Source organism: Brachyistius frenatus, unplaced genomic scaffold (assembly GCF_029030835.1).
Source record: "Brachyistius frenatus isolate BFR_SWC_R1_liver_20210118 unplaced genomic scaffold, ASM2903083v1 Contig_62, whole genome shotgun sequence".
NCBI classification, from domain to species: domain Eukaryota; kingdom Metazoa; phylum Chordata; class Actinopteri; family Embiotocidae; genus Brachyistius; species Brachyistius frenatus.
In genome coordinates, this window is record NW_027210661.1 from 1373807 (window position 1) to 1388740 (window position 14934).

A 14934-nucleotide genomic window follows, 5' to 3' on the forward strand; every position below is an offset into this window, starting at 1 on the left:
GGTATAAACAACAGTGTGGTATTTGTTGCAGGTACAACAGAGTTTAAGACGGGCTATTGGGTGGGTGTGAAGTACGACGAGCCCATGGGAAAACACAATGGAACGTAAGAGCAGTCTTTCTTTCTTTTTAAATATTAAAACAAAGTCTGTGATGTTGGTCTTGATTTTGCCTGTGTTTGACCTTGATTTTTTTTTTTTTTTTTTTTAATTGTGTCTCCACAGTGTTGAAGGAAAGCAATACTTTGAATGTGGAAGCAAGTATGGCGGGTTTGTGAAGCCCTTGAGTGTGACTGTGGGAGACTTTCCGGAGGAAGATTACGGTTTAGATGAAATGTAGGACTCCACAGTTTTTGTCTGTCCTGAAAGTCAAGAGCCAATCACAAGCAGAGAAGATGGAGATATTTTGTTATACAACACATTTTTTGTTTTGTTTCTACTTCTCTGCTCGGCATGATCCAAAGGCACTTGAGCCTCAAATTCTATTTCGATAACTTGAGTTCAACATGACAGAAGTGACTTTCAGGTTATGATCATTATACAAGATAATCAGAAAAGAGGAGCTCACACCAAAAATGTTTCATAAAAGTTTTGTTGCAACGTTTTGAAGGTTAAGTTCTGGTCTCTCACTCCTCGTAGCTTTGGTCATTTTCTTACCTGTTGCTCCCATTGCATTCTCAATTTGGGAGTGATCTATGTAATTAAACAGTTTGACAGTTGAAAACTTCATTTCTCCTTATTTAGTTCATGTCAGTGTATACAGAGAGGATTATTTGTAACTGTTTATAGGTAACTAGTTTTAGCATTATTTTGAAGACTGTAAATTACTGACAGAGTGGTCCAAGGTGTGAAACATTAACAAGGGAAAAATTCACCCTAACGTACTTTGACACTAAAATAGAAAGGGACATTGTTGATTATCAATCTGTAGAAACGTCCTCTTCCTGTCATTATTTAAAAACCATAGCTCAGAAGGCAAATTTCGTTCTTGTGAAATTCACTGGTGAAGAGAAAAGCAATAGATCTACATCAACAGTAGTCTCAATAGTCTATTTAGGAGCACAGCCATCAGTTATATTTTGAGGATACCATCATCCACCATTTTTTTGATTAAAAGTCCTGGCTCCTATTTGCTGTACATTGCAGTTATGGCCTTCTACATAGACATAAAATGCCTGTAATAAGTGTGCCAAAGTATAAAAGGGTAAATATTTCCTCTCTAAACAACATTTAATTTCAAAAATTTCATTTTGTGTTTGTATGTAGAATGTAAATCAAACTCATCTTTAGCTTTCCAAGTGAATATAATATGAAATTACCATTTACATTTTCTGTAACTGAATTGCGCTCATTAAGAATTAAATAGTCTGCATTTAAATGTGTCCTGGTTATATTGAACGACTGAAATAAAACATGTTTTGAAGCTTGCATTTGAAACGTAAAGGAACAACTTTACTATTTCTCTTTTGCTTAAAATTTGACCGAGCAGATCCAATTATCTACTTAATTTAAACTGAGCTCACCCGTTTACAAATATATGTCAACATCAAGGAGTAAATCCAATAATCTTTTCGATATAGAGAGTATTTGTAGCTCCTGTACATTTTATCAAACAGGGTTGAATTTGTTGTTGAATATCTTGTTTGAATTTTTTTTTGTGTTCTACCAAAAATTCCCCCAAAAACATTAAATTTCAAATCATTTCTATCATGGCATTGGCTATTTTTAACTTCAATTTCATATAAACACGATGCATTGAATTTCATACAGTTGAAATATAATCTCTGTTAGCACATACCCCTTTCATTACAAATCCATTCATCTTTAAGTAACAGGTCATTCGGTGGTGATGTTAAACTCTGAAACATACCAGTTTATGTTTCCCATCTATAGCACACTTGTAAAATCTATCTCTGGTTTCATATGTTTACTGCTCTCCACTGTCAACGATACAACACTGAGCTTTTGACATTTCAAATAAATGGTGTGCCTTTTTTTATGTTTTGTTCTGTGTTGCTGTTAAAAAAAAAACTTAGCATGCTGTTGTTTTGTTCTCTAAAGAAATGTAAATTAATCATTCCTTTGTTTTATTGTAAATGTAATGTAATTATCACACATTGAACATGTATTGTTGTTCTCGTTCCTTTAAAGAACCAACACACTCTTGATCCTTGAGGTGCTGGTGTCACTATGTGCCAAAGGGTTATGCTTATTAATAAAAGCCGTTTACCAGTAAATATAGGTTCTCAGACTTGAGTTCATTTCTTTTTATTTATTTATTCCATCCAAGTCTTCATTACATATACTATATGAGTCTGGACAAAGAAGGATATAAACTGCAACTGGACTATTGGTGAAGGCATACAACCATTTAATTTTAGTTTTTGTCTGTACTGAGCCAGAGAATAGATAGTATCATATGTTGTACAATTTCTGAGGTACATTTTCTGATTTGTGGTTATATATATATATATATTTACAACTGATCTGACATGAGACTATGAAGAAACATGTTGCAATTGTGTCGTGAAAGACTCTGGAAGAAAAAAAAACCAAAAACTCCTATATTCCTTGCCAACTGTAAATGGTGGCATATATGTTCCTTTTCCCTTTTTAGACCGCTTTCATTTTATGGTTACTTGGCAGAAAATGCGTGACGAGGCACAGTATTTCATGCAGTTTCATCAGCCTCGTTGAAGCAAAAAAAAAAAAAAAAAAAAAAAAGCCTCTTACAATATTTATCAGCCTCACATTTTTCATCACTCTCCTGAAGAAACACGTCACTCTAATGACGCAACGGCGGACCTCTCGCGAGACGCAAGAGTCCAGTTTCCCAGCCAGCAGCGGTGTGGTGTGGTGTGCGCGATAGAGACGACGAAAGATGGCGACGCAGGAGAGCGAAGCAACTAAAGAAACCGTGAGCAACGGCGAGGTAAAAAAAAAAAAATGAATGACACTCTCGCTGTCCCTTTTCGGCTTTCACGTCCGGGTGAAAGGGGCCCCGGTTTGTTTGTTTGAACGTTTGTGTGCGGGACCGTCAACATTTAAACGCGTAAACCGATCGCTCCACGAGCCCCAGTGACGTTGTCAGTGCCGGTTGGTTTTTTTTTTTTTTTTTTTTTTTTTTTAAACGACCACCTCCTTTGCCGTTAACGATATGTTGCGAAATCCGGAGTGCCGGCGACCGGATGAACGGACCGGAGGCGGTGTGGACGGACAAATGTCACCTGCAGACAAACGCTCGACGTGAAACGAGACGGGGGGGTTATAGTTAACGTGGCTTGTTAGGTTGTCGGTGAGGCGGCCGAAGTGCTGCAGTGTGTCGGTTAGCTCTCGCAAGGCCCGAACCTGAACGACGCAGCTCGGCTTCACTAACCAGGCCGGACTCGGGCAGCTCTCATCTCTGACCTCCCGTTAAACATCCTCACACGATACTGGCTTTCAGTCATTTCAAGGGAAACCTTTTGGTACAGTTTCTAAACCCCACAGCAGAGGCTTTTTTTTATTATTTTTTTTTTTTCCTTAAATTGACAAATTTGTATGAATTAACCTCGTAAAATGCTCCTAAACTGGCGTGTTTACACTTTGTTATTGTCATTAAGTCGCTCACTAGCGGTTCTTTTACCAGAGTGACAAAATGCTCATTTACAAGTTACCAAAGGTCATCGTGAATCATCATTGTCCAGAGGGAAACCACTTCCTTCTGCTCAATCCTCGAAGCCTTCAATAAAAAAATAAAATAAAATTTTAAAAAAAGTCTAGTGACACAGATATTGATAAAACAAACAAGTGTGTAAAGTACCCTGCAGAAGACCAAAGCAAGCTACCATCGATCAACTCATTGATCCAGGACATGACTTTATGGTTTCAGTTTGAAGATATTGTTAACCCCCAGTCTATTGTTATTACGTTGAAGTCACAATATCATTTCACCACACTTTGGAAATTATTTCTGGATGCCTCAAAGCCTCTTATAACCACGTAGGTTAAAAACAATAACAACAACAACAACAAAAAAACAGTTTCATCTTATAAAACGGATTACATATCTATGCTGTGCACGTAGCAAGCATTTTTTTTTTTTTATATTCAGAAAATGTCTTTAAGGACTCTGAAAATATTTGTAGTTGCGTGTTGTTAAATGGGCTCTTCGGGGATTTATCTTCCAGAAAAACGGGTGCTTAGCGCTGTGATACGAATTTTAATGTGAATACACGCATGCCAAAAATTATTGCGAGCGTGTAGCACGAGTTAAGTGTCTCTCTTGTAATAAAAATGCTCTGTCAGGATAAATGCGCTATTAGTTTTAGAGAGAGCGTTCATATATCTTGAGGCCCACCACGGGTGACTCCGTCGAGAGAAATTGCTGTGATAAGTAAATGGCAAGCCAAATATAACCACGAGGGTTTATTTAGTTTTGACTTACTTTTTTTTTTTTTCTTGTGCTTGAATCGTTTCTAAAAGTAGAAAAATTGTCTGTTTTGTACACGTTAAGTACCAAACCTGTTTTCATAACCTTCTTTTTCTGCTTTATATCGCATTATTTTAATCCACCTGGTGGATATATTGTCACCACGTGTGATAAACATCACCAGACCGTGTCCACTACTGATATATATGACCTTTCTCCCCTCTTACTGCCAGACACGGTTGACAATCTGGTGTGAAGGACTTACTCTGAACCCTGAATACTTGGTTAATCCTTGTTCAGAGCGTGTAAATTGTAAATTATTGTCTTAAACTGGAGGAGATAAGCTGTTTGTGTGGTTGATCTTATTGGCGATCTGTCTGTGTGGTGGTTATTACCCTGCAGGAGACAGATCCATGTCTCTGATAATAGAATTGCTTCTACTTTAACACAGCAGCAGGACAGGGCAGTGAGGATGAAAAAGCCCTATTTTGGGCCAAGTCATAGCCTTGAAATGTTCCTGTTTATGATGTTGCTCGGTCACCAGTTTATCAGAAACCTTTACTTTTTCAGTGTTCACTGGTGTCGTGAATGACACTAACCTGTTTAAACGGGAATCTCAAAGGTGCTTTGTTTCAACCGCTGGTCTCCCTTGTGTTGGTGACAACAGGGGAGAGTAGATGTTTAGATAGATAGTGAATGAGTCTCATGACTTGGTATGCGCTTGTCTATTGTGTGACTTGAATAGAATGTGGCCTTGCAAGGGGGGGGTGGTGGTGTTACATGAAGCCAGGGAGGGTGGAAATCCATTAAACGGCAAACTATTGACAGATTGTATTGATTACAAGTTATCTTGGATATGTCTGCTGACGCTCCCATGACTTTGGCCATTACAAGAGCTATAAAAGCTACACCAAAACTGCATAGGGTGTATTAGGTTGGCTCGGATAAAAATGTGTAATTTTGGCAATTTTATTTAAAGGAAACCTGCTTTTCAAACTCGCCAGCGGGCGGTGGGGTATAGAGGATTAAGGTTTCTCTTACGCGTCAGAAAATCTACGGTCTTGTGTTATGTCTTCAAAACAGCTTTGATTGACAAGAACAGTCTAAATCCAAATTCATTCAATTTACAATTACTGTACATAAATGATGCAAATTAGACACGTGACTGTAAACTCCTTGTTTTGAGTGGAGATGGAGGACACATTAGCGCCCCCCTTAATTAAATAGCATCTTTTGGCTTTTAGCTCCTTTGTCCCGCCAATGCAGCTGTTCTTTATTACTTAACATATGTCATTATCTGCTAGTATTGCTGCATCATCATTGTGACTTTCTTTGGCTCCACTGATTGTGACTATTCTCGGTTGTAGGTGAGCAGCAATGGATCTGCTGCTGCAACAACAGATGAACAGACTGTGCAGACAGCTGAAAATGCACAGGACCCTCAGCAGCAGCAGCAGCAGCCGCAACAACCACCGAATGCATGGCAGGTCATTAAAGGAGTCCTTTTCAGGTGACTTTTTCATTTTGTCTATTAATCTGGCACGTTTGCTCGTTCTTCACAAGAAGAGATCCGAATCTATGAACAGATCTCTGATTACGGGGCTTAATGTTCAGTTCTTTATCCACTTTACTCACTCACCTTTCAGAGGGTGTTACTTTCTAATTGTGGTACATGGGCTTTAAAATCCCGTGCTGTCCATCACTTTTTCTCACTTAATCAATGAGACCTCGGTCCACTGACTTTTTGTCTGGTAAAATTCATATATGCACCAGCACCAAAAAAGTGAGTACATGTAAATCAGCAAGGTGCAGCCAGAACGTCTGTCATGTATTGCTGCCCACTGTTTGTAGATTTCAGTAGTTTTTGAGTAATATGTGTAGCAAAAATGTGCATTAACTCAGAAGTAATGATTATTTTGCACAAGAAATGCTCACGTGAAGCACAGCGTTTGGAGCCGGAACCAGTGAGGTACTTTTTTGGCACCTCGTTTGACTGACAGCCTTTGGTTGGGGTTCCTGCCTTAGGCAAGCAGTTAGGCAAGCCAATCAAGTAAAAGAAGAGGTCCATTTATTATATCAAAAAGATTATATTGCATTAACCATTGAAAATCCCACTCATTGGCACTGAACATTTGAACACATTTCAGGATTTTGATTTTGAAATGCGTATGTGCTGGAAAATTGTATCGTCTTTCATTATTACATATTCCTTCTTCAAGTGTTTGTAATCATTTCAGTTCAATTTAATTTACAGCGCAAAATCACCATTAAACGTAATCCCGATACACTTTACAAAGAGCGAATAACAACTACATTAAAATATAAATGCCAAGGAAATATTAAAAGAATATGCTAAAACGTGTTAAAATACCAATACAGTCTCAACGTTAAATGAGATGTGAAAACAACATGCGGTAGTGGCAAATACGTGGCGAGCATCGAGAACATTTGGTTCGAGGTCATTTTAGCCTGACCTAAATGTAAGATTTATCAAAAAGGAATGGCTTGAAAACAGAGAGCATGTTTGCCTCCTGAACCCAAACTGCAAGCCGGTTCCACTGGGGAGGAGTCTAATGAATAAAGGCCCCGCCTCCCGTTCCGCTCCTGCAAGCTGTTAGCAAGCGGAGGGGTCTGTTAATATTTGATCTTTAATATAAGATGGCGCTTGATTGTTAGGGGTTACATTTACGACACCTGACCTCAGAAAAAGGAGCTTACAGGAAGTATTTCATAGCAGTCTGAGTGTGAATGAATAAATGTGATTTTTTTTTTTTTTTAGAATTTAGCTGCGGTCAATTTGTGTAGCTGTGGTCAATTAAGTGTAGTTTTTAAGGTCTGCCATGAGACGGAGGAGGCTAAACACAGAAGCGAGTTCTTTTGATGAATTTTATATCATTTTGAATTCCTGAGACTGAAGATCCGCTATGAACATAATAATGTATGTTCTGCACAAACGCCGTGCCACTGACCTGCTGTAAAAGTTAACAAAAACACGTGTAACAAAGAATCCTTCCTTAGAAATTATACTGCGATATCAGGAAATATATTATTTCTATGGTGGTTTCACAAATACCAACCAAAGATGTAAATTTATAGTGAAGAAAAACACAAGCATACAAAGGTAGGTTGGAAGATACAAATGAAAAGATTTGTCAGTTCTTTTTTTCATATTTTGCAATATTGTCTTTCCTTGAAACTGACTATTCTTTTTTTTTTTTCCTTCAAAGTTTTTCTCTTTTGACCCATCACCGGTTTATGATGCAAGATCGGCATCTCTTTTAAAGTCTGTATGTAATGCAGTCTGACTGAATACGCTGCAATCTGATTAGCCTCCGTGTAGTTTCACTACTCCAACAGCTTTACATCTCAAGAGGGTCAAAATGAAATGCTTTGTCTCAGGATTGTTTACGGTAGCGTGCCAAGTATTTGACCATTTACGAACAAATGTCACTTTCCTCTTTTATATATTTGTTCTTTTGATTATTTTTTTTCTTCCCTTGACTTAAATTCCTCATTTACTAAATGTTTTTTTTTCCTCTCCTCTGACTGTGATTGCACTTGTTCCTCCAGAATCTTCATAATCTGGGCGATCAGTAGCTGGTTCCGCCGAGGCCCATCCACTCCTGACCCCACCACGCCAGCCGGTGCCCCCAGGGTACCCAGCAGGAACCTCTTCACTAAAGACACCCTCATGGTATCACACCTGTCCTCTCTTGATTAAAAAAAAACAACAACCTCACATTGCCTTATCGGCATTGTCAGCTGTTCTACTAAACATGTATAATTAAATTGAATCCTTTCATTCTTAAACAGCCCTCCGAGTCTAATCCTCTCACGTATTTGGACGGCAAACCTCAGTAATCTCTCTCTGTAACTGACTCGATCTCTCCAGATGCCGTAATGTCATAAACACCTTTTCTTTTCTCACCGTGCTGCAGGACATGTACGTGTACGTGTCCCTGGAGGAGGTGTTCTCCGACTTCAACAACACGGGTGCCCTGTTCTGGTTCCACAGGGACCTGGTCTACGGAGACTGGAACACGGGGGAGGAAGGCGACGGCTGCTATGAGCACCACAAGGAGATGGACATCCCAGAGGTTAGGATGAGTGGGGATGGAGGCGAGGTGCAGTGTGCTGGTGGGGGGGTGCCAGACTAATTGGATGTGGGAAGGAACAGGTATTAGTTTCGGAGCCGAGTTAGATGTCGGTGAAGGGCAAGAAAGAAGCAGACAGATGTTATGTCGACGTGTATTTGTCTGAGACGAATACTTCTTACTGTTTGCTGTGTGGTTGCAGAAGCTGCAGCAGAACGGTTCCCTGTACATGCACGTGTACTTCACTAAAAGTGGATTCCACCCAGACCCCAAACGCAAGGGGCAGTATCGCAGACTGGCAACAGTTCACGCAACAAGAAGTAAGCACATGTGGAAAACACACACTTTGTCAAATGTAAACAGAAGTTACAATAATAGAATAATATCTGTGATCATTTCCAAGCGTTTACCTTTATTTATTTATTTATTTTTACTCTTTCAGTGCTGAATAAATTCAAGAGAAGAAAGTTCATGAAGACCAAGAATCTGCTTACAGGAGAGACCGAAGCAGATCCTGAGATGATTAAGGTTAATAGTTTGATTAATCTTATTTTAGGGGCTGAGCTGTGTGGTATAAATGTCAACGTGATCGGAGTCAAATTCAGATTAACTTCATGTTTGGACTTCCTTATGTTCCTCTCTACTCCAGGTCTAGTTTTGTGCAGATTTGCAATTTGTCAACAGGGTCTTCATACGACAGTTTGTGTTTCTGGTCTACATCATGTATTTACAACAGGGTTGCCTTCTTGATGCACATATTTTAGCACTAATTTGGTTATTAACTTTAGTAGAGGATTTTTGCACTAGATCTACCAGCTTTGTACTCACAAGTACAATTTTAACAGTCAAAGTTATGTTGCATTTAAGAGGAAAATGTAAGGACTTTGGAAATATCTTTCTACTGAAGACTCTTCAAAACATATTAAGCTCTGACACAAGTTTAGATAAACGATACACCATCCGTTGCTTTTCCTTTCTGTTTTTCTCTTGTTTGTTTGCTCTTAGCACTGACATGTTTAATCACCTGTGTATCCTAACAGCGGGCAGAGAGCCACGGTCCAGTGGAGATTATCTCCCATTGGCATCCCAACCTCACTATCAACATGGTAGATGACCACACAGCCTGGGTGAAAGGCTCTGTTCCACCTCCTCTAGACCAGCGTAAGTTTCTTTAAATGTTTTTTTTTTTTTTTTTTTTTTTTAAAGCTCTCAGAAAACAATTCCCAGGTAATGAACATACTTTTCTTGAAACTGCAGTTTAGTGTAAAATCATGTTTGACATTTCTACTCTTCTACCCTGTGCAGATGTGAAGTTTGATGCGGTAAGCGGCGACTACTACCCCATTGTGTACTTCAATGACTACTGGAACCTTCAGAAGGACTACTATCCCATCAACGACACCTTGACAAAACTCCCGCTGCGCCTCAGCTACTGCCCGCTGTCATTGTGGCGCTGGCAGCTGTATGCTGCGCAGAACGCTCGCTCACCGTGGAATTTCCTCCCTGAGGACACCTACGAGCAGTCAGACGAGGACCAAGACTCTGTCAAGGTAAGTGGTCAAAGTGGTGACAGTAAACTAGAAATTAAAAAAAAAAAAACTCTTCAGTTATGAGATTTAAGTATTTTTTTTTGTATTCATTATACATTGGGTAAATAACTGATTGGGTCAATATACACCCGATCAATGTAACCTGTTCACTTTGTGATCGGACACAACTTTGAGACTCATTGCGTTACTACCTCTGCAACTAAAGGTGGCGCTTTTGGAAACCAACCCGTACCTGCTGGGACTCACCATCGTTGTCTCCATCGTGCACAGCATCTTTGAATTCCTTGCCTTCAAGAATGGTAAGATCACCACAGCCAGGCTGTAGTCAGGACTTCGTTTAAGAACAGAAGAGGTGTTAGCTCAGTGTCTGTTTACCTGCTTCACCTCAGCGCCATCTTCTCCTCAGATATCCAGTTTTGGAACAGCAGACAGTCTCTAGAGGGCCTGTCTGTGCGCTCCATCATATTTGGAGTGTTTCAGTCTCTCGTGGTGCTGCTGTACATACTGGACAACGAAACCAACTTCGTGGTGCAGGTCAGCGTGTTCATTGGTCTTCTCATTGACCTGTGGAAAATCACCAAGGTCATGGATGTCAAAGTAAGTCAGAACAACATCGTTTTTTTTTCCACGCACAGTATTGTTTGATTAACAGTATTTAGTTGAACTCATTCGATAAGTCATTTGTTTTTCCACCTTTTCCTTTTCTTCCCCGTTGCTTATCCAAACGTGAACCTGAGTCTGTACGTTGCACTTTCTATTTCTACTTCTACTATATTCCAGTAATCACCTGCTGTTGTCTTTCTCTAGTTGGACAGAGAGAACAAAATCGCAGGCGTGATCCCAAGATTGGTGTTCAGAGACAAGTCAACATATGTGCAGTCTTCAACCAAAATCTATGACGATGTAAGTGAAACCAATCCTCAACTGCAGCTCTCTAAACAGCCGCCACACTCAGAGGAGCTGCCTTTCAAAAATACAGGGGGGGGGGGGCATTATATTTTATAACACATGGAACATGTTGAACTTTTATCATTGAAGATAAAATTAACAAAGTGTTTTTCTGTGGAGAAAGCTGAATTAAACATCACAAGCAAAGCAATAAGTAAATTTTTTTTTTTTTTTAGTGGAGTCAGTTTCTTGCAGCTGATAAAAAGTTGCATGACGGCTTCTTTTCTCTTTTGTCCTGTGAACAGATGGCCTTCAAGTACTTATCATGGCTGCTCTACCCTCTGTTCGGCTGCTACGCGATCTACAGTTTATTGTACGTAGAGCACAAAGGCTGGTACTCATGGGTACTCAGCATGCTCTATGGCTTCTTGTTAACATTTGGTAAGTTGGTCCGAAGCATTTACACACCGCATTACTTCAAATTTGGTCTTGTCTGTCCTTTTTGTTTTGAAGAACATTTTCCATTGAATGTCAGCTGTTGGAACTGAATAACGGGGCTAGATGTGCTGTACTGTTTAAAACAAAAAAACATATCGGCATCACTATGAAAAAAAAAAGATTGAATCATGGAGGAGGAGAGGTGTTAACCTATTAGAAAGAATCTTAAAGATTAGTGTGTGCAACGTAGCTGCCTTTGAATTAGCCACGTACATGAAATGATGCAGGGAACACACTGAATTCACTAAGTTCTGATGGTTCTCTTGTTTACATCATGTAATTACCTGGGCATTATATAAATATGTAATAAACAGATTATAAAATACAGTAAATAAAAATACTGAAGTCTACCTCACTGAAGGTCAATTACAACGTTTTATTTTAAAAATATGAAAAAAAAATAGATGTTCAAAAGTAAAGTATTTGACATCAGAAAACTGGATTTTGTTAACATTGATGATGATTTTGAGATGAAGCAGGATATTGTCACTTCATGCGTCTTTGTTTATTTATTCGTCATAATATAGTATTGGTAATAATTCCACGTCTTCCTGTCTGCGCAGTCTTAACTCTCTCTGGATGTATTTATATTTTATTCTCTTAGTGTGTTATTGATTCCTCTGACACTTGTGTTTGTGTCTGTTTATGTAAATCTATTTTAAAGCCCGGGGATAAGTGTGATTATTTTAGAATCTCTTGATGACTCTGTCTCTGAGTGGCTGTACGCACAGCTATTGTTTTCACACTTGCATCATGGTTACGCACCCAGTTTCCCAACAGCGTCTGCTAATGTGCTGTGTATTAATAGACTTCATGCTGGCACACTCGGTTGCGTTGCCCGCTGGCTACATTACTGCCTGTGGTGAAGAAATTGTTTATATTATCTAACCAGCTCCTTCCTCTCCGTTTTGGTTTTGTAGGTTTCATTACGATGACGCCACAGCTATTCATCAACTACAAGATGAAATCTGTGGCCCACCTCCCGTGGAGGATGCTCACCTATAAGGCTCTCAATACCTTTATTGATGACCTCTTTGCCTTCGTCATCAAGATGCCCATGATGTACAGGATAGGATGCCTCAGAGATGGTGCGTCCTCCCTCGTCCGGATGTTGATATATTGTGTTTGTTATGAGTGTAGCAGCTTCAAGGGATGTTAAATAATCACTTTTAACAACGACAGTGATCTTCCAGTGTTGAAGAGGAGCTGTATTGAGTTTGTAGCTTGAGGATGATGAGCTCAGATGTGCAGTGATTTGCTGGAGGTGGTTTTCAGATTCAGCTCATCCAGAGGAATTTGTTACAAGGAAAGTCTGTCTTCCTTTCTGGTTCTTTAGTTTTCCTTTTATAGAAAGTGTACAACTCCAGCATTGTGTTTGATTCCCTGCAAACCCCACACCAACTGACCAAATGAACTTTGGCCTTCAGTGTGTCATAGCGTTTGCTAAGATTAATCCTTTAACGCCACCTAGTGTCAGCTCACTAGATCTCACTGATTTCCATAATGCACTTTGTTATTACTGAATAATATATCAGGGACTGTTTTAGTGTAATTAAATATTAAGAGCGAAAGGGTTCAATACAATATATTTAAACTAGAACCACAGATGTTAGCACAAAACACATCTGTGTGGAGTCATATCATCAGAAATCAGACTGTTATAAGTAATCAGGACCACCATCTCAAGATCTAAAAGTTTTGATCCACTGGTTTAAGTTGGAATAGGTTTTTATGTTTTCAATCTCACACCGACTCACAGGCATGATGTGACCCCCCTTCATGTCACATTATTGGCGTGATATGAGAGGAACTGTTTTGTTTGTAATTCCAACTTTAATATATTTTTGAAAGCTCTGATGTTTCCGACTTGACACATAATGATACAGAACAACAAGGTCTTTCAAAGCCTTTCAGGACATTTAAGCATTTGTTCATCTTAACCTTCACACAAAAAAACAGTACAAGTGAACACTCCTGGGTAGTAAATATCATCTTCGGCACTGATGCAGCCCAGTCATAATTATTTATCTTTACACGATCACCAAGTTCAAGTTTTATTTGAGTTTAAGGATGACGTTTAGTCAGTAAAAATAGGTTGCTGCTTGATGAAATGGTTGTTAAGGGAATGATGGATTTGAATTGTACTCGTTTCTCCTTGGACTAACCTCGGTTTCCTCTCCTGCAGATGTGGTGTTCTTCGTCTACCTTTACCAGCGCTGGATCTATCGGGTCGATCCTAACCGGGTCAATGAGTTCGGTACCAGCGGAGTGGACCCAGCTCAGAACAACACAGCAGACGCTGCCCCCGCCGCCATTACAGACAAACCAGAGGGGGAGAAGAAGAACGACTGAGGAAGACCACGCCCTGATCTTCCTCCCCGGCTCTCACTGCTGTGGTGAAGAGGACTTGTGGAAGTTAGGCAGGGAGGGGAGTCGTCATTTAGCTGTCATGGATGCCGCTACAAAAAAAAAAAAAAAAAAAAAAAAAAAACACCTCAGATTTCTGTGTGGATCCACAGAAAATCATATTCAGTGTAGACTTGGTAAATTCTTATTTCTGTTCCCCGCCCATCCCCGCCCTCTCGTTCTGCAGTTCAAGTGAAGTAAAACAAAATGTGATGTACTGTGTTCTGTATTTTTTTCAGAGGGTCACAATGTCTTGGAGTAAATGTTGGGAGGGGGGAACAGGTTGCAGTTATACTTCTATTATACAGGGAAAAAAAGAGGCCAAGTGCTGCTTTTGTTCTTTGTGTAGATTCCTTGTGAATTTTTCTTTTCATTCCATGTGAGCACCGTGTTTCGGGATGCCTGGAACCTGGTGAGTAGTGCCGGAAGAAACTGGAAAGAGCCTGAGCCACAGTGGAGGTAGAGGAAGAGAGAGGTGTATGACCCTGCTGGACACTACCCACAAGACAATGACTACTACCCTCGAATTTAAACTAATGGTTAATGTTCTAAACTTGAACAGAAAAAATAACAGCCTTGTTGGTATTAATATATATATATATTAATATTGTCAATGACTTAATTTTTGTTTTTCAGTCACTGAATCATTCTTTTGTATGTCCTCAAACTGTACAGAATCCTGTTAATAATACCGATGTCAAAAACTGTAACGAGAGGCAAGTCTGATTTTTATTTCCCCCTCCTCTGCTGGATGTCTGATTTTCACATTATTTCACCTGCAAGTCCAACAACAGATCATCTTAGCAGACACAGCGGAGACAGTCAGGTTTGTGTCAGGAGAAATGCAATGTCAACTGTTTTTTTTTTATATATATTATTTTGAGTGCTGTAAATCCTGAGATGAAGAGGGTTCCATGTTGGTAAATATTCAATTTTATGAGCTTTCATGTTTATAGTAAAACTAAGTGTGATTTAAAATGTCTATGCAAAGCTTTTTTGTTTTGTTTTTGTTTTTACTCGCTGCTCTGGGTTCCAGAACAATATTTTTGCATGAAACTTTGCATTTTTCACTTAAGTTTCTATTGATGTT

General features: G+C 39.4%; 2 protein-coding genes across 2 annotated transcripts in view; both read left to right on the forward strand.

Moving 5' to 3' along the window:
- The window catches only part of tbcb (tubulin folding cofactor B), a 170981-nt gene extending 168747 nt beyond the window's left edge, over positions 1-2234 (forward strand). The window contains exons 7-8 of the mRNA XM_069706378.1: positions 32-104; positions 223-2234. Coding sequence (XP_069562479.1) covers positions 32-104; positions 223-337 — 188 coding nt within the window. The 3' untranslated portion in view covers positions 338-2234. The remainder of the gene's footprint in view (positions 1-31; positions 105-222) is intronic.
- Positions 2235-2831: 597 nt separating this feature from the next.
- On the forward strand, positions 2832-14838 carry clptm1 (CLPTM1 regulator of GABA type A receptor forward trafficking). The gene is made up of 14 exons (XM_069706381.1): positions 2832-2929; positions 5776-5918; positions 7979-8102; positions 8347-8505; positions 8705-8822; positions 8945-9030; positions 9543-9663; positions 9808-10052; positions 10258-10351; positions 10459-10649; positions 10860-10955; positions 11246-11381; positions 12359-12526; positions 13624-14838. The coding sequence occupies exons 1-14, from the start codon at positions 2879-2881 to the stop codon at positions 13788-13790; spliced, it is 1899 nt and encodes a 632-aa protein (XP_069562482.1). The 5' UTR covers positions 2832-2878; the 3' UTR covers positions 13791-14838.
- Positions 14839-14934: the final 96 nt, after the last annotated feature.